This window comes from Falco cherrug, chromosome 2 (genome assembly GCF_023634085.1).
Source record: "Falco cherrug isolate bFalChe1 chromosome 2, bFalChe1.pri, whole genome shotgun sequence".
Taxonomy (NCBI): Eukaryota; Metazoa; Chordata; class Aves; order Falconiformes; family Falconidae; genus Falco; species Falco cherrug.
The window spans coordinates 47,715,956-47,738,713 of record NC_073698.1 but is presented as its reverse complement, the minus strand read 5'-3'; the positions used below and the strand labels follow the sequence as shown (position 1 = coordinate 47,738,713).

General features: G+C 41.6%; 1 protein-coding gene across 2 annotated transcripts; it reads left to right on the top strand.

Annotated features, from left to right (window-relative positions):
• The first annotated feature begins 757 nt into the window (after positions 1–757).
• On the top strand, positions 758–7,095 carry SPRY2 (sprouty RTK signaling antagonist 2). 2 transcript variants are annotated; one of them, XM_005436204.3, is made up of 2 exons: positions 758–1,365; positions 5,319–7,095. In XM_005436204.3, the coding sequence occupies exon 2, from the start codon at positions 5,370–5,372 to the stop codon at positions 6,309–6,311; it is 942 nt and encodes a 313-aa protein (XP_005436261.1). In that variant the 5' UTR covers positions 758–1,365; positions 5,319–5,369; the 3' UTR covers positions 6,312–7,095. The 2 variants fall into 2 exon arrangements, with proteins under 2 accessions (XP_005436261.1, XP_027656885.1); XM_027801084.2 differs by lacking the exon at positions 758–1,365 and adding an exon at positions 2,315–3,515.
• The last annotated feature ends 15,663 nt before the right edge of the window (positions 7,096–22,758 follow it).

The window sequence follows — 22,758 nt, the reverse complement described above, 5'->3', positions numbered from 1 at the left end:
CGCTAATCCGTGGGACAATGCTCAAGTAATGGCCCTTCTTTCTCCCCGCCGGGGACCGGGGGTGGGGGGCAGAAAGTGTAAACTTTTATTCCACTCGGTCAAAAAAACAGGGGGAGGGGGGAGGGGAAGCACCTGGAAACGGGTCCCCCGAAAGCCCGCAGCGGCGGGAAGAGCGTGCCTTCCTCCCCGGGAGAAGCGAGCCGCCCTCGGCTCCCCTGCAAACCTATCGCTGCCTTCCTCTGAACGCGTACACGAGCACAAAAGGAACCCCGAGCGTCGTGTGACCGCGCACGGAGCAGCCTCCTGTGAAAACGGCTGCGGCGAGGCCCCGGCAGCGGGGCTCCGCTTGGCTCCGCGCCGCTCCGCGCAGAGCAGCGCAGCGCCGCGGACGGGCCGGGGCCCGGGCCGGCGGCGCTACCCTTTTGAAAGCCTCCCGCAGCTCGGAGTGCTGGCAGGGCGCTGGGAGCGCCAGTGAATGTAGCCCCGCAGAGCCAATGAGCTGGGACCGGATGCGATATATCCTCTGGGACAACAACTGCTCTGTTCCTCCTCAGATCCACATGACGCCATTTACTGCTGCTTTTGCAGAGAGATCACCCTACCTCCTCCGGAAAGAAAAAGAGAGAGAGGGAGAGAGCGAGCGAGCAGAAAAACGGCGAGCCCCTACAGCTCAGATCTCAAATCTTCCTCCTCCTCCTCCTCCAAACACACAACAACCACCACCACAAATCCGCTGCGCTCCCAAAACATCCCCCCCCCCCCCCCCCCGATCGCAAACCACAGAGCTGCCTGCAACACACACACGCTCGCAGAGGGAGCGAGAAAGCTAGAGGGAGAGAGGGGAGAGGAGCTTGCAGCAAGCAGCAGAACGGCTACATTGCACAAGCTGCTTTTTTGGAGGAGCTCAGTGGAAGAAAGCTCTGGGATTTTATTTTAGATCCACTTTATTTTGTTTTCTTTGGCTTTCCCCTTGCTCTTGATCATTTGCAACAACAACAAAAAAAGTGACTTGGTATTGGCGATTCGGCCTCCTGTTCATTGAGGAAAAAAAAGGAAAGTGTGTGTGAGAGAGACTGAGTGTTTTCTTTTTAGGAGCAAGGAAAACCCACCCCGATCCGGAGAGGTGTTTTAATTATTATTATAGTATATACGCGCACACACGTATTTATAATCTGTCTGGGGAGAGGGACCTAACTTTGCTCTGGACTTTTTTACATGGTGATCATTCTTACTCTAATTTGCAAGTTGGACTAAAGCAGAGTTTGGAAAAGAATTTTTTTTTGCTTTAGGGCTGGATTTATTTGCAAACCGCAGGAAGAAGAAAATACAAGAGAGAGAGGGGTTTGGTGCAGCGCCGCGATCACGGTGAGAGCCTTTTCCTTCTTTGCAAAACAAGCTTTTCAGTACACCCACCCCCCACCCCCCTTGGTTACTCCAAGAAAACTCGTGGAAATGTTTGAGGCCGATCCCTTTTCCATTCGTACAGGTTCTCCCTCTTCCCCTTTCCCCGCTCCTTCCTTTCTCAGAGAGGAGCCGGAGGTGGGATTTCGGAGCGGTTTCTCTCCGGGGGGCGGAGGGGGGGGATAGCTCCGCTGGCATTTGGGGGCTGCGCCGCGTTTGCGCCCCGCTGGGGTGCCTCGGGGGCGCGGAAGGCTGCGCTGGGGGGCGGAGGGCTGAGCGGGCCGGCGGGCATGCCCGCGGGGGCTGCGGGCAGGTCGGGGGCACACGCAGACCGACACACACACGCAGACACGGGCACGCAGGCTGCAGCGTGTTCTGCTGCTGCGGGGAGCCGGCGCGGGCGGTGCTGCGCGCCCCTGCCTGGCCGGGCACGCGTGGGTGTCGGACGAGCCCCAGGGGAGGTGCAGGAGGGCGCTGCGGGGCTGGCGAGCGCCGGGGCGGTTTGTACTGTCCAGGGGGAGAGCGAGCAACTCGCCCTTCGGTGCGTGATTTACGCCCGTCTGTGGTGGCGTCGGGAGATCCGTGCAATTCGGAAGCGAGTGCACGTCTGGTACAAGTGTGTGTGTGTGTGTGTGTGTGTGTGTGTGTGCGCGCGCGCATACACATAAGTATTTCTCGTGTGGTGAAATTAACTCGATTCATAAGACGAGCAAAGTTCTTCCCCAGGTTCTTCAATGCAGAGGGCAGGTATGGAAAGGAAGGAAAGCCGTGATTTTTGCTTTTCCCTCCCCCTCCCTTTGGTGGGTTTACTTTGTAACACCCCCCCCCCACACACACACACCCCACCCACCCCCCCCAAAAAAAAGGGAAAAGAAAAAAAAGCTGCTGGTGTTTTCAGCAAGCTATTTGTGTGTCAGTTTGCCCCACCCCGATGGTAAAGTCCCTTTTGCCCTAATCCATAGTCTGATCACACACTCGGCCCTTAATGGGGGTTTCAAAGCACTTTGAAAGAGGAGGAGGTGGTTGGTGTGTGTGCGGTGGGGATGGGGGTGGGGGTGCCTTGCACAGGCTTCGGACACAAAACAGAAATTCAAGAGCAGAGGACTTCTCCCCCTTAGGCTCGCCTTCTCCCAGCCAGCGAGACACGGGCTTTTTTCCACAGCACGCAAGAAGCCCCTTGCGTTTTAAACTTCCCCAAATGTGCCGAACGCGAAACCCGGCCCCCTTGCTCGCCCTTTTGCCAATCCCAGCTAGGAAAAGTTAGCTATCATGGCACTTGAGCTCTGCGAGAGTGGACTTTGGCTTTTGGAAGTGGGGAATCGTGTTATCACACATGCACACACAAAAAGGCAAATGCTGCTGCTCTGCTCTTGGTGGATGGGAAGGGGAGAAGTGCTAGATCAGAGGAGGGGAAGACGTGCTTTCCCGTAAGAATGTTCAGGCGAATGTATGTTTGCAAATAAATGCCGGAGGTTTGCATCTTGCCCTGTTAGCGGATCTGTCGGGGGGAGAAAAAGGACTTTCGCCCGACTCGGACCGATGGCCCGCTGAAAGTGCCTTCTGGGTCCCTCCGGGCTGGGGCGGACTGAAGGTCCGGCAGTTTGCAGAATATGCGTAAAATAAGAGGAGCTTTTCCAGCGGCTGGCTTTGTGAAGCTGAATGGGTGCTTACGGCAGGGCGAGGGGGGGTAATCTGCCTTTTGCCCAACTGTCCCCGAGGTGTTGTCACAGACCGTCTGCGGGGCGCCTCTCATTACCCGGGAGGGGAAGGCTTCTTTAGCATCTCTCGGGGGAGGGCAGGGGGGAAGAGTTAAAAGGAAACATGGGTTTGACTTTCCTGATAAGGCGGCTGCAGCAGCCCCCTCCCACCTCCCAGCCCAGAGGATGTCTCCTGGTTATCTCCAGGTTGTCTGCACTTGCGGGGCTGCCGGCGGCGCCTGCGGCCGCGCTCCGGCAGGCGAGGGGCCGCGCCTCCCACCTGCTGCGCGCCCCTCCGCGCCGGGTGCAGCTGTAGCGGGGACGGGAGCGGAGCGCGGGGGCTTCTCCTCCAGCGCCCACCTTGGCGTCCGAGGGGGGCTCCGCCACCGCCACCGCTGTCGTCTTAAGCGCCTGCAGGTCAGAGTCAGCTCTGCTTTTGCGCCGGGTTGTCATCTCTGGAGAAGACAGGGTTTGGTTCAGCCTACCTTCTCGGCTGGCCGAGCCCGGCTAGAACCTGGACGTGGAGGGCAGATAGGGCTGATAGTTCCTCTCAAGGATGGGGAAAATACTTTAATTTCTATTAGCTTATATCTCCATATAGTTTCAGATGAGGAAATGTCTGCTTAGGCTGTTGTTTGAAACTTGTATGACAAAGGTTTAAACTTGAAGAAAACAGAAGCAGTGCTTCAAGATAAATTTGACAGATTTATTTTATTTTTTATTTTTTTGGGGGGCGGGGGGCTAGCATGACATACAGTCTGTGTCCAAACCAGGATTTGGCAATATCTAAAGTAGGTGGTCACTCTCAAAATTTAGGGTTTTTTTTCTTAAAAACAGAAAGCACTTGAGGGGAGGAAGCCAGGAGTTAAAAGGTTAAATGTTTTCCACTGCTGTTAGAATAAAGACAGTGTCTTGAGATATTCATTGTTAAACTGTTTGGCTATATTTTATTATACTGCGGTATAGTATTATTGTTGGTAACTGGTGTGTACAGAGTAACACTGTGGTGCTCTTTCTAGGTATAATAGAAGACATTGTGTGGTCCTTGTAAGAAGCTTGGTTCCTGCTTGGGTTTTAATTGTAAAATATTGTTCTGGATTTTTGTATAGGTAATTGGATTTTGGAACCACTTTAAGATATGATAAGGGCAAACCAAATACTAAGTAATTTAGAGGGCAGTACCTGAAACTTGTGTATCTGACTGTGGAAGTTAGTTATTTACAAGTTCTCATCTTCTGGGTCTTTTACTGAGTTTCCATTTAAATTAAGTCTGCGTTTCTGCTTTGTAGTTAATGATCCTTTAAAGTAATATTTGCAATCAAGTAGACTTCTTGGATGCTGTCACTGTTTGATTATATTATGCATGCCTCTGTCCCACAAGCTACTTTTGGTAATATTTACAATTTGAAATGTAGTCTGTGGAATTTTTCACCTTTTAAAAAAATAAAACTATGGCATCATTGCTTTTGTAGCATTGAGCCTTAAAATAACAATTGCAGTGGTGTACACAAGTGTGACACACAACTAAAATACTGGAGAGAGATATTTTTACTTGTGCTGCTGAAGTTTTTGGTAGCACTAACTCATTTAATGTCTAACCTCAAACATTTTACTGCTATTTAGTGTTTTTCTTGTGACTATTGGTATTAAACTAAAATTTCCTATTTACATCATATAAAGTTTAATGTGTAAAGAGACTAGCCTACCAAAATATTATCCAGTTTTAAACAGAATTGGAGAATTATATGTCTGTCATCAGCTGGTCACATTACACTTGCTAAATACTTGCTGGCTTTTTTTTTTTTTTTTTTATATATGTATCTAAGGTTTTCAATAGCCTGATGTGAAAAGAAGAGTCACTTCAAGTCACTTCAAGTGCTGAAGTGTAATCACTTTGAAGGCCATGGTCTAGCCAGAAGATGGCCTGGGAAGTCTTAGCTAGCAGGCGCAATACCTAGACTTTCTAGAGCCACGAGTTAAGATGTGTGGACCTAGAACAGAATCCCTTTAAGGTGTCCACCGGAGTAGGCAGGAGAGGGCAGGGGAAGTGCATGCAGCTGACCAGCACCCGCGCTCCGCCCCAGATGTGACTCCTTTTTTTTTAATGGCTGATGCATTACTAGATTGTGTGCTGTGCTGTAGTATCCTGCAGCCTTGAAAGGCTGCTGGAGAGAGCAATGAAATGTGTTGCAATAGTGAATCCTCTCTTTGTCGCTCCAGGATTTCAGATGTGTTCTAAGCCTGCTGGGGTGAGCACGCTTCCGGGCACCGATGGAGACGAGAGCTCAGCACGGCAGCGGGTCGCAGGCCTTGCTACAAGCTCGGCGTGACAGTGGGAGACCGCACGGGGAGCCTGACCTGCGGGATGTCCTGATGCAGCAGGTTCATGTCTTGTCGCTGGACCAGATCAGAGCCATCCGAAACACAAATGAGTATACGGAGGGGCCTACGGTGGCTCCACGGCCAGGGGTCAAGTCCACTCCTCGACTAGCAACCCAATCCAAAAATGAAAGGCCCCATGGCTTGCCCGAGCATCGTCATTTTAGCCGGATTCAGCATGCACAAACACACGCCCCTCCTCGGGCACCTCTGTCCCGATCCATCAGTACAGTCAGCACAGGTTCGCGGAGCAGTACAAGGACAAGTACAAGCAGTAATTCATCTGAACAGAGACTTCTAGGTTCATCCTCGGGGCCAGTTGCTGACGGGATAGTCCGAATGCAGCCCAAGTCTGAGCTCAAGTCAAGTGAGCTGAAGCCACTGAGCAAAGAAGACTTGGGAGCGCACAGCTACAGGTGTGAGGACTGTGGGAAGTGTAAGTGTAAGGAGTGCACTTATCCAAGGACCCTTCCATCATGTTGGATCTGTGACAAGCAGTGTCTTTGCTCAGCCCAGAACGTGGTTGATTACGGGACTTGCGTTTGCTGCGTGAAGGGCCTCTTCTATCACTGCTCCAACGATGACGAGGACAACTGTGCTGACAACCCCTGCTCCTGCAGTCAGTCGCATTGCTGCACTAGGTGGTCCGCCATGGGTGTGGTGTCCCTCTTTCTGCCTTGCTTGTGGTGTTACCTACCAGCCAAGGGTTGCCTTAAGTTGTGCCAGGGCTGTTACGACCGGGTAAATCGGCCTGGATGCCGCTGTAAACACTCCAACACCGTTTGCTGCAAAGTTCCCAGCGTCCCCCCCAGGAACTTTGAAAAGCCAACATAGCATCACTAGTCAGAAATACTAAAGTAACAAAGATTATTTTAACGTACATATGCAACCAACTAAGCAGCTATGGTCTTGGGACTGTAGTAGAAAGGTTGGGGGTATACTTTGCTGTTTGCAGTGAAATGCTTTTCTGTGTGTGTGCCATCTTAACTGATACGCTTGTTAGAATCCAGCTAGTGGCATACAGAAAAAAAAAAGGGATGCAGTACATTGTGACCCACATATTGCATAAGCTAAAGCAACACAGACACTCCTAGGCAACTCAATTGTTTGTGAATAGTACTTGCAAAATTTGTAAATTAGCAAATGACTCCTTTTTTTTCATTGTTTTCTGCCAGAGATAATGTGCTATATTTTTGTATATACAATAATATTTTCAACTGTGAAAAATACGTGGTGTCATAAGGCATGGCACAGTCACAAAATATTATACTAATATGTTGTACATTCGGAAGAATGTGAATCAATCAGTATGTTTTTAGATTGTATTTTGTCTTACGGAAACCTTCTATTACAAGACTCTGATTTCCCTTTGGACTTCATGTATATTGTACAGTTACAGTAAAATTCAGCCTTTATTTTCTAATTTTTTCAACATATTGTTTAGTGTAAAGAATATTTATTTGAAGTTTTATTATTTTATAAAAAGAAATATTTATTTTAAGAGGCATCTTACAAATGTCACCCCTTTTTATGAGGACGTCATAGTTGCTGCAAATAAGGGGTGAACGATGCATATGTTCACTATAAAATAGAAAATATATTAACGTTTGAAATTAAACTGGGCTACTTGTCATTTTTTCCTCCCACTTACTGTTCTGAGTTGGGAGAACTGGTACTTCTAATTGTAAACTTTACAGTGATACAGTCACAGTGAGTCTAATACGAAAATAGAATTTTTAAGTATCTTTTTTTGTTGTTGTTTACTAATTTACCTGAAAATAATACAGGATTTTTGCTTCCTTCCTTTGCACAAAGGTCCCAAATACTGTTTCTACAACAGAAGAGGAAAATGAACATAGGAAAATGCATTAATTCATTCCAGACTGGGACTAATAGGCATTGAAAGCTTGACCTATTCTATAAGTGATGAGCTTTTGTGCTTCAAATAGGAAATAAGTAATCGTTTACAAAAAATGTTAGGCTTGCACAGCTTTACTCGGGGAGAGAGAGAGAGGAAAAAAAGAAGAAAATTAATATGGTCAGTGCAAAAAGCTTGCAGGATTATTTGTTAAAAGTAGAAGAATATGCCACAGGGAATGATAGATCTGACTGCAGTCCAGCCTTATGTCAAACATTTGCCCCACTTCTAAGAAGAAAGTTGCTTGATTTGTCATTTGTGACAGTTACCTTCCACTGAGGTCAAAATCCTTTCGCTGCCAAGTTTCCCACCGGAAGACTGGAGAATGATTTACCTTTCTTTATTAACAAACTATCATTTCCTGTTCTGAGCATGTCTCTCCAAGTTTAGAGGTCTTAATGTTGGATTTTATTTATACATTTCTTAAGCTGGCATTTAAGAAATAGTTGTAAGTATTTTTAAGCTGACGCTTAGAAAAATCTCACAGCCTTTTCTGAACCCTCTCCAACAAAAACAAGTTATAACTAATAAATTAAAAGCTCACTAAAAGTTGAAAACCAGAGCATTGGGTAAATGTTACATCTTTTTGCCCCTTAATTTTCATCTGTGATCTGCTATTTGGTCTATTTTACATAAGTCTGTAGTACTCAAAAATCTTACACTGTGTGTTTGTGTGAATTGGTTATCAATCATCAAGTGGAATTAAAAAGTGCAGGTCCTGACTAGCTTGCAAAACAAAAATCGCTGATACATGGGCCTTGTTCTTTTTTTTTTCCTTACCTCTCTAGCGAAAAATGTAAGCTAGTGTTCTTTTCTCTCTGCATCAGCTGGCTGGATACTTTGGTACACAAAGACAAGCAGTATATATTTAGCCTTAGGAGAGGAATTTGCCAGGAAGAAGGTGGCTTATGTTGTATGAGTAATTTGTCCATATTTAAAGCGCATCAGTATACTGTGACCGAGTGTTGAGGCATGTATGTGAGATTTTACTTGGCTGCTGATAAACAGATTTTTGGTTTGGTTTTTTTTTTTTTTTTTTAGAAATTTTGTTCTTGAAGGGGTTGGTAACCACCATGCGCTTCCATTCACTGAATGTGATTCTTCAATTAGACAGGTGCTTCTGCCTAAACTGTCCTGGGTTAGCCTTGCTGATTGAAAACAAACATGAGAATGATCCAATAGTCCATTTCTGGGGAGAACCTTTGACCTTTAGACTATATTTCAGAAACCCAAAACCCCACTGATTTTGGTAGAAAGTAAATCCAGTCTTTTGGCTGTATTGATGAACTTGATAATACTGAAGGAGAGCCCTGTCTTTTCAGTGACTTATGTTTCAGTCAAGGAAGATCTCTCTAAGGAAAACTGAAGGTGAAACTGGAAAACTGCAGTATGGCTGAGCAGTGTAGCAGTCAAGGAGGCTGCAACTCTTAAGACCTACTAGATGAAGTCCAGTACTAAAATTCTGGGTGTGTTTTGTTTTGCACTATAGCAAGTGCTGTGACTGCCTAGATAGGTTCCAAGGGAAAAGGGCAACCATCTTCTTCTCGATAGTGAAATTTGAAGCTGGTCTTAACATGAAACACTGGTTGTAACCTTCCACTTGGTTCTTAAAGAGGATAAATAGTGGATTCCCCCCCATCCCAGGTAAGTCCACTGCTAGTGAATTGGGTTGCATGTATGACACTCGGAAATGAGGACATGCGGGAAGATGGCATTAGGGCTAACCAGGTGCAGGGTCTAGGCTTCAGTTAGTATGAATAGCACGTGTATGCAGTGGACTCTTAAAAGTTGGCTTGTGTACGTTAATTACCATCCTAATATTACAGTTATTTAGATAAGGTTTACTATTCTAAATAAAACCAAAATCTTGCCTCAAACAGATTAGATTGTTTTAGTAAGAATTAAGAGAACTTTTCAAGTGGGTTGAGATAATGTTATTAAAGCATGCCTACTTTGTCCTTTGAGATACGAAAGTGGAGGTCCAAGAAAGGAAAATTTTCCACACACAGGTTTTGAGGATAGTCATGAAAGTCATGCCAGATACACACCATACAGGACTTGGATTTTAAACAGCTATTAAGCCATGAGAGAGGGGAAACCCCTCATTATTGCTCCATTTGTTGTGTTGTCGCTTTAGTGTTTTGATCCATTAACCTCATAAATTATGATGTCACTGTAAGGTTTGCTTAAAGACTGAAGGATTGGACCAAGAGTTATGTATGTATGGTATGAGCTGCAAATAAGTGCATCAAAATGTGCTTGTACAGTAACTTAGAAATATCTCTATTAATATCCTCAAGCAAATTTTTTATTTTGCTCTTTAATGGTTTGAGGCTTGATTATAATTTCTTTTTGAGATAGTGATCATAGCAGTTAAAAAAAGACAAACTTGGATTCAAGTGGAGAATAAAAAGATAGAGTACTTTAGATGGAAATAAAATCTGTTCTTAAAGGATTTGAGATCATATTCAGGTGAGGTTTTATATATTCAACTGAGTTACCAAATCAAGTCTTCAAAAGGCCGAATTCTCCAAATGAGGAAGTGCAGTAGTTAAGTGGTCGTGATGATTAACAAATAGCTTTTATATATACTTTCTTACAAAACTCAGCATGTGTGAGGTGGAAGTGACTTGACAATAGCAAAGTACTGATCACTTATGCACCCAGCATGACTTGCCTTTTTTTTTTTTTTTTTTTTTAATGTACAGTATTATCTGTAATATCTTTTTCACTTTTATCAAAATATAAAATAATTCATTTTTGTGATGAGTGAAATCTCAAGGCTTATCCTTAGATGGCAGGGAGACAATAGAATGCATTTCTGTACTGCAGTGGAACATTCAATTATTTTTAGGAATTAACAGTTGTGGAAGACAGATTTGAACAGTCTGTCTCGTCTCAGATGTTCCCAGATGGGTGCAGGTACAGCAAGTAATGACTTCATTTGCTGAGACAAATTTCTCAATCAATCACTGGAGCAGAGTCCCAGAAAGAAATTGGCTGAATGTGAAAGCACGCTTGATTGTGTAATGTCTGTATGAATAGTATTGGAGAGATTTCTTACTGAATATGTCAGCAATAAATTGGCTCATCTTAAAAAAATAAATTTCAGGTTGGGGTTGCAGGTAGACTACGTTGTGACAAAGCACACCATATCCTTAGCAATGAAAATACTCAGTTTTATTCCTGTTTACACAATCTGATTTTAAATCAGAGGTTTAGAAATAAAAATTGATGTCTCACTGAAATCAGGACAGTTTGACATGGAAACTATGTGTGTATAAATAGTACTTTCTCTTTCAAAAATACCCTGTTTCAACCTGAGGAGACGCCCTATGCGGCAGTCTTATTTATTTATGTATTTCTCCTTTCTGGTCCTTGTCCCTCCCCTTGACCTTTCCTAGCCATAGTACATAAAGGTTTACTGCCACTTACTAGGACAAATGGTGAAAGAGGAGGATGAAACAGGCTTTTCTTATTAGTATTGTCAGACTTCTGTGTCTGAAAGTTTAAGACAACGTGGGAAAAATGACTAGCTTGCTGTGCTTATCCTGTGGTTTAGAGAGATACAAAGTGTTTTTCCATTCATGTGACATTGAAATCCACAGTTTCAGAAAACATCTTATTTTCATTTCTTTAGTGTGATTTTTATTACTCAAGAAGGCTTTATGTGTCTTTAAAGAGTTCCCCTTTGTTTTAACCTATTGGCTCTGTGTTTCAGCTGGCAGAGACAGAGGTCTTACTACTATAAAAGCATCATCTGCTGTTCCTCTGTCACAGGGATTGCTCAGAAGAGAGCTGATGCAGTTACCTTTGGGCATGAACAGCAATGGTTTCGCTTGAAACAGGTGGGAGTTCAGTGCTTTAAACCTTCGGAAAAGGCAACAGACATTGTACTATGTATCTGAAGTTTCTAATTGCCTGTCTGGTAGGAACGATTTATTTATTTATTTGTTTGTTTGTTTATTTATTTATTTATTCTTCTCTGACTCAAATCCTACGTGCTGGTTGGAGAAGCTTATGGCTAAAATGTTCAGTTTTAGACTAAAATAAATCAGTTCCCATTTCAGTAGAATTTACCAATAACCAGAGGCTTTGACAACATAGCCTACTATTATATAGGATTATTTTTAGGAGCTTCTGTTACATTTTAAAACAATCTTGCCAAGGGAGATAGTCTGTTTTAAAAATGTAAGAGACTCTATAAGCTCTGCTTTTCTGAAAGCCTGCTGTATAATTACAAAACCACTTGGTGCACCTGAGTTATGTTACAAGAGAAGGCACTTGATGCAAATCGGATGTTGCAGGCACAAGTTTAACTTAAAAGAGTCTGAGCCAGTACACAAGAGTGTATCAGGATGAATCACCAATTTATGGGCGTAGAGAGCACTTTGAAAAAAATGGGGGTTTAAAATATTTTTTTTTTTCACCTTAATTTTATTTTGATCAAGAAGCAGTATATATCAACCAATCATAAATCATACGGTGGTCAATATTGTTGAATTATAGAATGGTTTGGGTTGGAAGGAGCCTTAAAGATCATCTAGTTCTACCACTCCCCACCCTGCCATGAGCAGGGACATCTTTCACTAGACCAGGTTGCTCAAAGCTCCATCCAACCTGGCCTTGAACACTTCTGGGGTGGGGAGCAGGGGGCATCCACAGCTGCTCTGGGCAACCTGTTCCACTGTCTCACCACCCTCACAGTGAAGAATTTCTTACTAACATCTAATCTAAATTTACCCTCTTTGAGCTTAAAACCATTACCCCTTGTCCTATCACTACCTGCCCTTGTAAAAGGTCCCTCTCCACCTTTCCTGTAGGCCCCCTTTAGGTATTGAAGGCTGCTATACTAACAAAAGAATATTTTGATGCTCTTTCAGTGTGTCTCAAAAAAGACACCAAAATGAAAAATTTCTAAATGACCATTCAAACTTAACATTGTCGTCTTCAGAAATGAAGTCAAACATCAGGGCTACAGCAATCCGTGTTTCAAAATTAGTTGCACTGTAAATAAAATGCACTAATTGGTTATACTTAAAACTGTTACTTTAATTACAGACAGACAGTTCCACCTTAGGTCTAAAAATTAATTCAGACCTTTGTCAGCTTCCACTGTAGTGCAGTTTTTATCAATTACTGATTTTTTTAAAGCATTGATGTTACTTCTTGTTATCATGTAAAACACATGTAAAAGCTGGTGTACCACAAATGCTGTCAAATACACAAAGTGAACAAAGTTATTCTTCCTTCTCATTTCTCTTTCATAAACTATTGCAAAGAGGAGAAAATTTTGTAATAGTTTTGTTTGCTTTGGGTCATGGTGTTTAATTATTGTAGACAGAGTGATAATTTAATGGAGTGTTAGTTTTATGATTTTTTTTTTTTTCCCCTGATGCATTTGGCACTGTGAAGTATATAAGTAGAGGGACCCAGAATGCACTTTGGGAACTTACCTAACTGCAGCTCTGTTGAGCAGTAAAGAAAAGCAGGAGTATCAATGCCTTCTTGCTGAACTCATTGAATGCAATTGTACCTTTTAGCAGTGGGTTTACTGTCTTCTACCCCTGCTGCTCTGGAGAGATTATGCAGTTGTTTATTGTGTATATGTTTTTATCACTCAGTGACTTTTTTTGTTGGAAAAACACTGTGTTCATACTTTAAAACAAGTGCAAGAGGATTCCATAATATTGCAGCTACATGTGAAGTCTAACTGCACACTGTTGACTACTCGCAATACTGTTCTTGGGGAGGAAGGCATTCCTCAGATCCCTTCATCTCAAGTGGAAGACAAGACTGTGTATGTTTTTCTGAAATATATGGGGGGAGGGGGAGTATAATGGTATAAAAAATGAACTTTACATCAGGACTGTGCTTGAGCTGTTCTCTTGAGCTTACATTCAATCACAGTACAAAGTCTGAAAGTGCACAACAGTGTCCCTGGCCACTTCTGTACTAGTAAATCAGACGGTAGGTGGAAATGTTCCTGGGCAATGGATTGCAATTGCCCACGCTAGTGAAGCGTTAAGACTTTCCCTGGTGTGAGCTAAGCATGTGCCAAAAAGCATTCTCCCAAGCTATTCCCCAGCACATTTCTGGAGCTAAAATGTTCCAGGGCCATTCCCAAAAGTCAGCTTGCCAGCAGCTCCCATCTTGCAGAGGTTAAAGGGGTTGCCCAGCATGGATGCTGTCCTTTCAGGGCCAGCTGGAACATGGTGCCCAGGAACGTTCTTGCACATTTATTTGCAGTCCTGGAGGAAGGAGATCCCTCCCACAAATCCAGTCTCAGGGAGGGAATTCACTCACAAAGACAGACATACTCATGAGTTAGGATGACGCAATCTAATCTCCCAGTAGTAACTTAATTGCACAGAAGGAACATATTTCAGTTTTTGTCAAAGGATTAAGGCAGTTGGCAGTGTAACTTGTTAGAATTTTGCAAGGCTTAGGTGACAGGGGCTCTTGCTCCAATGTAGAGTAGCTACCTAAAATTAGCTCAAGTGGATATTTAAATATCAAAATGGATATTTTATATGAAACCTGAGTCCATAAATTTTTGTTTGATTTAGGGAATGATATTTTTTCTTTTTACTTAAGTATTTACTGACAAGTCATAAACCAAGACTTTTTCCTATTTTTATCTCTCAGTAACAAGCAAGCTTTCATGTCATAGTATTTGTTTTTTAAGAATGAATCAAGATGTTATATCCTACTTTTGGAAGTTACATACATCTTGAAGAAAACAGTCATAAAAAAGTTTCCCCCCATGATAATTGCTATGACTTCATCTTTCCACAAGATACAGAAAGTGTTCTCTCCTTTTTCTTTTAAGCCCCGTGCTCCATTAGTCCCCAGGTTATAGAGTGGGTGGCTTATGGAACCTTGCAATTGCTGAGTGATTTTGCAGGCTTTCATAGAGAAATAAGCGGTGTGTAAAGTATTGCACTTGAGCTTGGCATGTGAGAGAATGGATCTCACTAAAGTATTTTAAGCATATGCAAAATATATTTCTATATACATGCAGTCCAAGGGATGTGGCTGAAGAGAAAAGGACTGTCAATTCACCTTTTAAAATCTCATCTTTAGAAAAACAGAACAATGTCAACTATTTTTTTTTTCTTTAAGTTGATAAATTAAGCTAAGCAAAATATCAGATGGAGAGACATCCTGTTCAGTTTATTAAATGTCGCCAGGATTTGTGCTGTTTACATTTCACGTAGTTTTTATCCAAAGACCTCACTTCAGCTGCAAGACTGATGGGTGAAATGCCTGGCCTCACTGGAGGCAATGACAAAATTCTCCTTGACCTCCTTGAAACTTTGTATAGACAAGAGGTGAATTCCTGAATATGTACTGATTGAACATACACTTGAATGGGTATCCTGGGAAAATCCCAGCTGCCTAGGGGAATAAAAAAAGTTTATAATTGCATGAGACACACTTTTGAATCAAGGAATAGCTACCTTACTTTAGGATTTTTAACCTTCATTCTGATCCTACTTAACTTATTCTAAGAGTAAGATAATTTATTTCTATCACTGCTGTAGTATATATGCAGTTGCTTCCCTTAGACACCAGTCGTTAAGATTTTGCTGAGAGGTTCTGTTTTGGGGGTAATTCCATTAATGGTGCTACAGATTCCTGTTAGGCTTTTTACTGACAGGCTTGTGCTGATACAAGCTTGTGTGTAGATTCTTCCCCCTTTATTTCAGCTTACTGTTATCAAACCTTTCTTGAATACTGAAGCTGCAACAGTTTGACTGAATTCACTTTAGCTCAGCTGTTGCAAAAAAAGTCTAGGGAGGGTATTCATTTGGATTAGCTGACAATCTGGTTAATTGGCATAGGCTCATTCATGCTAAGAGTATCTGCATGGTATTTTGTGACAGTATTACTACATCAGCTATAAGCACTACCTGAAGTTAAATGAGTGAAAGCATGCTTAAAATAAACTACAGTGAGCTACTCTAAGACAGAATTGTCCATGCACAGTAGCATTGCTTTGATCTAAGATGCTCATTAAGATGGGAAAAATATTTTTACAGTTACATTTCTGTATTGAACGCTATATCTCCTGTATATATATACATATATATATCTGCACATCATAATTACATCTTCTTTATGGGAAATAAGAAATGGAAGGAAAAAAGCTACTTCCTATTACCATGTTTCACTGTTACTAGTATTCTTTCAGAGTATTAGTTTTGCTGTAACATTCTCCCCTAGTTTCGAAATGAGACCATGAAAGGCACTTCTTTACCCCACTTCTGAGAGAGTACATCTGCAGAGGGAGTGCATTTACCCTGTACTTTGTACTGTGTATATTGAGGTCTCCCAGGTGTGGTATCTTGGTCCAGTAAATAGAACAGCTTTTTTCCACTCTGTACTTTCAGTGAGAAATGAGTGATGAAGATGCTAGTTTTCTTATTGCTAATCATACATAATATGGCAACTTTCAAAGGCTGTGTCAATCACTGAATAGCACTGATATAAGCTCTCACACAAATGCACAAACAGGCAGGTTCCCGGCCCCTCACAATTTATAAACTACTCTGGGAGAAGACACCATCAGAGGGTGAGTGGTAAAAGGGAGGGTGAGTGCACAGAGGTGATGTGGTTATATAAACCAAATATGTGCATATCTTGATGACACCAAATCTTTTAAATATTCTTTAAAAGCATAGGAGCTTTTTAGATGTTGAAAATCTTTAATGTCTACAGAGAAGCAGAAGAACCCAGCAGATTAACCTTTTGTTGGGATAGGCACAATGGGTTTACCAGTTTTCCTCTGTTGTTGCAAATGTGCTACAAATGAAATTATTAGGTTATAAGTAAGTTACATCCTGGGTTTCAGTGGGAAAAAGAAAAAAATATCCTGTCGAGATATATGAGGGCTGTAGTAGCAATGGCCATGAAATAATGTCTGTTATATTTACTGTTCGTTTGGCTTTACTGAGAGATTCAGTCCCACAGTAGTACAGACACTAAGTAGACACAAAGAGCATTCATTTCTTAATTTAGTGATGTAAACCTGAATTGTCTACATGTGTTTTAGATGTCTCATGTCGATGGGAAGAATGGTATTTTTTTTCATCTGTGGTTTTTTGGGGGGTTTTGGCTTTTTGGGTTTTGTTTTTTTTTTTCTGGTGAAGGCAGGCTACAGCATGCATGGCAATGAAAAAACTGCCATCCTTGGTATCCATTTCAGAGATGTGCAATAAGGCTTACCGGGGCAAGGAAACACCAGAGACCAAAAAAAAAAATACAAAAGTGTAAAGTGGAAGGTTTTCGCTGTCTTGATATTTGCTTCCTTGGTGAGGTTGGTATTTGTTGTTGGTGATTTGTTCCCATTGTTTGTTTGTTTTGGTCGGTCTTTCCTAAGGGTCCTAGTCTCCTTCAGGTCTCTTAGGGTCTGCCAGTCCTGTGGGCATAGATCGCTCACTTGCCTTAATGAGATATTATGGAATATGAAATATGAACGTACACCCCTGTAGAAAATTATGTATCAGCATTGCAGGACAGTGATTGCTGTCACTGCGGGGTTTTTTTCTGATTTTTGTTTTTTGTTTTATAATAATTTGACTGGGGCCCAGATTCTCAAGTTGGGTAAATCAACCAGGCTGCACTAATGGTACGATGTTCTGGTGATTTGCACTAGCAGAGCATCTGATCTAGTAACTTACTACAAAAAAAAATGTATCTTACACAGTAGGATAAGAATCTAAAGATAAAAATATTATCAGCTTTTGTTTCTTACTGCATCTTTGTTGAACAATAGCTTTCACTATAGCTCAAGAAAGTTCAGATTCCTTATTTGTAACACTTTTAAGAGCTAGTATTTATTATGTTGAAGATGCTTGTGCAAAAGGAATGCTTTCGATGCAGTCAGTTTAGGATCCTGGGATCACTTGAATGTTCCCAGAGTTGTTACGAAAAAAGCAGAACCCCTGCAAAAGGAAGAAAACTGATAATTTCCATTTACATGCAACAGTGTTTTACATTCTTAAAAAATTCTTAAAGCATGCTTTGTGTGGCAGACATTTATGCTGAGCCTATTTATTACGGAGTGAATAATATTTTTCAAGAATGATTCATCTGGCTTATTTTAGAGGCTGCCTTGAATTCTGGTCATTTCTATAGATACTGCAATTCATAGTCATTAGTAAGCTAGTGGTTTGATCTAACCTCAGCTACCTGTTGCTGGCTGTGAATGGAAGAATTTATTTTTAGTACAAAACCACAATATGAATATTTTCCACTCCGAAAGTATAAAAACCCCTTTAAGTAAAAATTTTACTCTTTCTCTGTAATGTGCTGTGGCTCTGATGTCAGACATACTGGGTTCTTCTTACAGAAAATCCTTTAAAATGCTTGATTCTCTATTGAACCTGACAAGAATTTCCTCCACTTAACCCCTTCAGTGCCCCCAGGCATTCAGCTCACATAAAACAAAAGGGAGCTCCTATACCTCCTAGACAGGGATGGTGGGATGTTGACAAATCCAAGATGAAGAAAAGAGACAGAAAAACCTGGGCCCTTGGGCAGTCAGGAAGGATGTTTGTGGGTAGGCTGACATAGCTGTGATACGCGAGGATGCCAGCATCCCTGGAAAGCTGTGACTTTATGACCATGCAGCCACTGCGGCTGCCCTGCTGATACCAGAGCCTGCATTTTGGTATGATGTCGGTTTTGTTTGTTTGTTGGGCTGGGCTGTTTGGGGATAATTTGGCCACTTCTGCAAGATTCAGAGGTAGAGAAGGTCTGTGATTTAGGGAAGCATCAGCTCTGCTTACTAAGGCTCAGTGGATTAATCATGGTAGAAAGCTGTCTGCAGGCCTTGAGCACGTGAATCCTGCAGTTAATTACTGAGAGTCATCATGTGAATCTCACCTTACTGAGCCTCTTGACTAGTCTTTTCAGTTAAGTAAGGTGACATGAATGATCGTATCTGTTAAGAAAGCTGTTATTCCGTGTAAGGGTATATGGATGACTCACCCACCACAGACTGTATTGCAAGAGGGTAGGAACTGGAGGCTGACATGATGCCATTGGCTTATACACAAACTTCTCATTTTTTTCCATAAAACATTTGAATTGCATTAAAGATAAGATGAAGCAACAGTGTTCAATGTCCAGGTACCTTTATACTTACGTTTGATTTATAATTTTGCAACCCAGCATAATCTATAACACAGTTAACTAACAGCAAGCAGATAAAATGGAAACCAAGAATATAACACAGTTTATAAACCAGGAGAGTTTCTAGCTCATACCCAAAGCTCAGTTAATTTTAAGGACGAGGACTGACTCCTAAGCCTTGACAGAGAGCCTGGTTTCCATAGAATATTAGGGCTTTCACATAATTGATGGGCTTTGGTTCCTGTTCACCACCAGGCTTTTACCATTCCAGTCAGAGAGGCTACTGACCTTCCCTGCTTTAGCTTGTCACCACATTTCCACAGCTTTAAAAAGATTTAAAAATAATTTGTGGATTTCTTTGATGGAGGAAAATGAGTTCCTCCTTCATATTTGTGATGCCTCAGAAGTTCACATTTTATGCACTTTCTTAACAGACCAAAAGAAAGAAGTAGATGGTTTAGTTCAGTTAGTTCAATTAATTTATCTTAGGTGAAGAAGGCTGTTGTCTTTGTGTCCTCACTAGTAAGGAAAAAAAAAGTACGTTTTTTACCAACTGCTTGCTTACACAAATGATCATTAGCATAAGGTAAAATGTTAATGTGGTCAAAGCTGCTGGAATTTCAGTGCATGTGGTTTGGTCATTTGTGCTACCAAGAAAATGTTTACCATCTCTACCAATACATGTTAAAAGCTACAGTCATGCTCTTAGCACTGTGATTTTACCATCTGATAAGTAGAAAGTATTTGTTTGAAAAACACAAGCAAATAAGTTCCATTCCTCAACCAATATTCTCAGAGAAGATATGACTTGAACTTCTGGTTAACACCTTCAAAGATGTAACTAACCACCTTGCATTTCACGTCTGTGCCTTAAAAAGCAAGAGACCTTGCTTTTATAAATTCAAACATTTCTTCTCCTCCTGACCAGCCACAAGGATTTTCTCCGGGTATTTATCACTGCATTGCCCAAGCAGGATCCCTTTGATTTTTGGCTTAGAAGCAGGAAGGGGACAAGGAAAGCATCTCTGGAGACCCCCCTTCCTGGCTGCAGAGAGGAAGAAGTAGCAGGAGCACACCTCACTGCATTTCCTAGATGACGTGACACATAAATATCCTTCTGGTAAGCAATGTAACCTTACCACAGGACTGTAAATATTACTTTCTTTTATTCTTATTTTTAAAGTGTGATTGTGAAAGAGCCATCTCTGCTTTCAGATTGTCATTGCCCTGCAGAGAATCTTCACCATGGTTAATCCCTGGATTCAGCTTCCCCCAATTTATAGGGACTATTACAACAGGTTTTTAGTGATTATACATTTTTATAATAAATTTATAATAATAATAATTTGTATAATAAATGTATAATTAAAACCCCGGGTTTTTTAGTGATATAATTTGTAAGGACTATAATAGACTAATATTCAGTATTTGCCTGCTAGCTAAAGACTAGAAAGGGGACATCATCCAGTAAGGGAAGAGGCTGACCATAGCTTTATTTAGGAACCTCTTAGGAGACTTTTGAGAAGTGGCAGCCAAGCTGAGATACATCTGTAATCAGGAGTTAGTTGAGAAGATGCATAAGGCAATCTCCAGGGTCAAACAACCTTCACAGCTAGGCACAGTCCCATCAACACCTGTAATGATAACTAGCTTCGAGAGCTCAGCTGCAGCCTGCTTCTGGACCGGCTTAACCTCCTTTGTCTTCATAAATTTGTTGTTAAAATGTGAGACATGCAAGTGAGACATGTACCTTGCATGTCTCTGTGAAATGTTTACAGACAATAGATCCTTGAACAGAAGTTAAAATGAATGGGGTGGAGTGGGGTGTACTGTCAAATATCCCAGTACAACAGTGGTGGATGTGAGAGGGATGGGAAGGGAATGGACTGCAGACAGTGACCATGTCTGCATATTTTCCCTAGATAGAATCTCTGTTGTCACCATCGGAAACTTAATCCTGGGCTATATGTACCACTTCTCTGAGGCTATAGGAAGTCCCTATGTTCTTAAGACATTTTGGAGACACAGAAATGCATACCAAGTCTGAACTCTCTTGGGTTTTCCTGAAGCAGGTGTAGGGGAATTACAGTGAGTGCCTGTGTGTCACTCAGCTGCAATTTACTACAGCCTATCAAGGCTCAGATGGCAGTCCATCTTTGTCCATCATCTCCGTCTGGATTCTGTTAGAAAACTTGTGTAGAAGTAATGAAAAACAACTCATGGAGTTGTGCTGGATCTATGTTATTTTCCCAGTGTGAATGGACACTGCTGACAGTGTGCAAAGACAAAAATTCTTCTGCTAAATATGTTGATAAAGTTATTCTCTACAGTGGTCTTAGGGAAGATTTTTCACAAAAATTCAGCTTTTCAAACAGCTAAGTCAATAAGACACTGCAAATGGTATCCCTCAGAAAGCCCAACAACATGAACAAAGCTATTTAGCTATAGCTTATGGATGGTTCTGCAAGGCTAGCAAGTTGGCTAGGGGACAGCAAGCATTCATGCCCAGAAGATCAGCCCTGGGACATCCAGAAAATATATAAACTCTGATATGTCAATATTTAAGGAATAATAAAATACTTCTTTGCAGCTTTGCTGAATGGAGGAAAACGCATCCTATTGCTCAGAGTTTAAATATGAAAGCTTGTTTAGTGGGGTGATATTATTGAAGTATAGAAGTAACAGAAAATATTTTAGACAGTCCTAGTGGTTTAAAGGCTAAACTTCTATACATTAACTTCCCTGGTCAGAAAAGTGGTAATGTATGTGACATGAGACAACGGTAATGTGCAGACATTGCAGGAGAGAAAATTATGGTTTCTCAAGGTCTAGTTTTGTTTAGGTCAGAATTACATGTGTTGTAAAGGGAATACTGAGATCCAGGATTGACTTTGATTTGATCACCCAGTGCCTTCCTGTCTGGAAGTCTGGCTCTAAGCCTGGTCTTCGCCTTCAGCAATAGTATTTTAATGAGTAAATACATAGTCCTCAGAGCTATTAGATCATTGGCTAAACTGACAAAACCTAAAATGATTATAGCCCAGATTTTTGCTTTCCACACCTCAATTAGAAAATAACTCTACATTTTGGATTCAGATTTTTTCTAAGTTAGACCTTTCTGAAATATTAAATACTTGATAAAGGAATTGTAAATGTAAATTGAGGATGTTGTCTCCTCTCCACTGCCTTGCCTTGCCTTGCTTCCCTTTGCTTTGCTTTGCCTTCATTAAAAGTATTTTTTAAAGAAGTCAGGGCACAGTGGAGCCCTGCATGGATGAAAATCATCTCACTTTGGATGTCCACAGCTTATGCATCTATTTCTACACTCACCGCCCTTGCGCTCCCTTGATCTTTAGTGTATGCAAATGAATAATCTTAGGGTGTGTCTGCATTACCAGGTGTTACAGAGCAAAGAGTGAAGGATGGGACTGGGTTTGTTGTGATCTGTTACGCTTCTAGGTCTGCATATTCACACTGCTTCTTTAGTGTCAACGACGTTGGTGCTGGTTGCTGATTGACAGCACATCCCTAGCCTATGCAAAAGAGTAACTGCCGAATGACCCTGCATCCGTTTTGCAAGTGTGGTGCTGCAAACTGCACCCCATTGCACAACGGCCCCCTTGGCTCCATCAGGAGCAAAAGTGCTTCAAGTACACTAGCTGTACAAATCAGAAGAGTCCAAATATAGATTCAAGACAAATTTGCATCAAAAACCACTCCTCCAATGCACTGAATAACTAGTGTAAATGCACCTGTAGGGTACAAGCTGTATGGCCTATTTAAACTAATATTTATTCATCTACATTAGGATGAACTGATTGGATTAAGAAAGGGAGTATGTGTAACTAGCCCAGATGGAAACATCTATACTTTTATTTTTAAGATTAATTAAAATGAATCTGATGCTGTACTGATTTTTTATGATAAGAATTTTTCTACACATTCAGATACATGAGATTGTATCGAAACTGTTTTACTAAGTCTTAATCTGTACATTATTTGTATATGTAAACCCTATCTTTTTTTAGAACTTCTGTCTATTTGAAATGTCATATAATTCCATAACCAAGTCTAAGCAATATTTTAAAATTCTGTTGTTTTTTTTTTTTAAGCGACAATTAAAAGATTACTATTTCTAAAAAATCTGTATTAATTTAGAAATAATTAATTCAGGGCAAGCTTCTGTATTAAATGCGTAAGTCTGTATGTGACAGAGTTGTC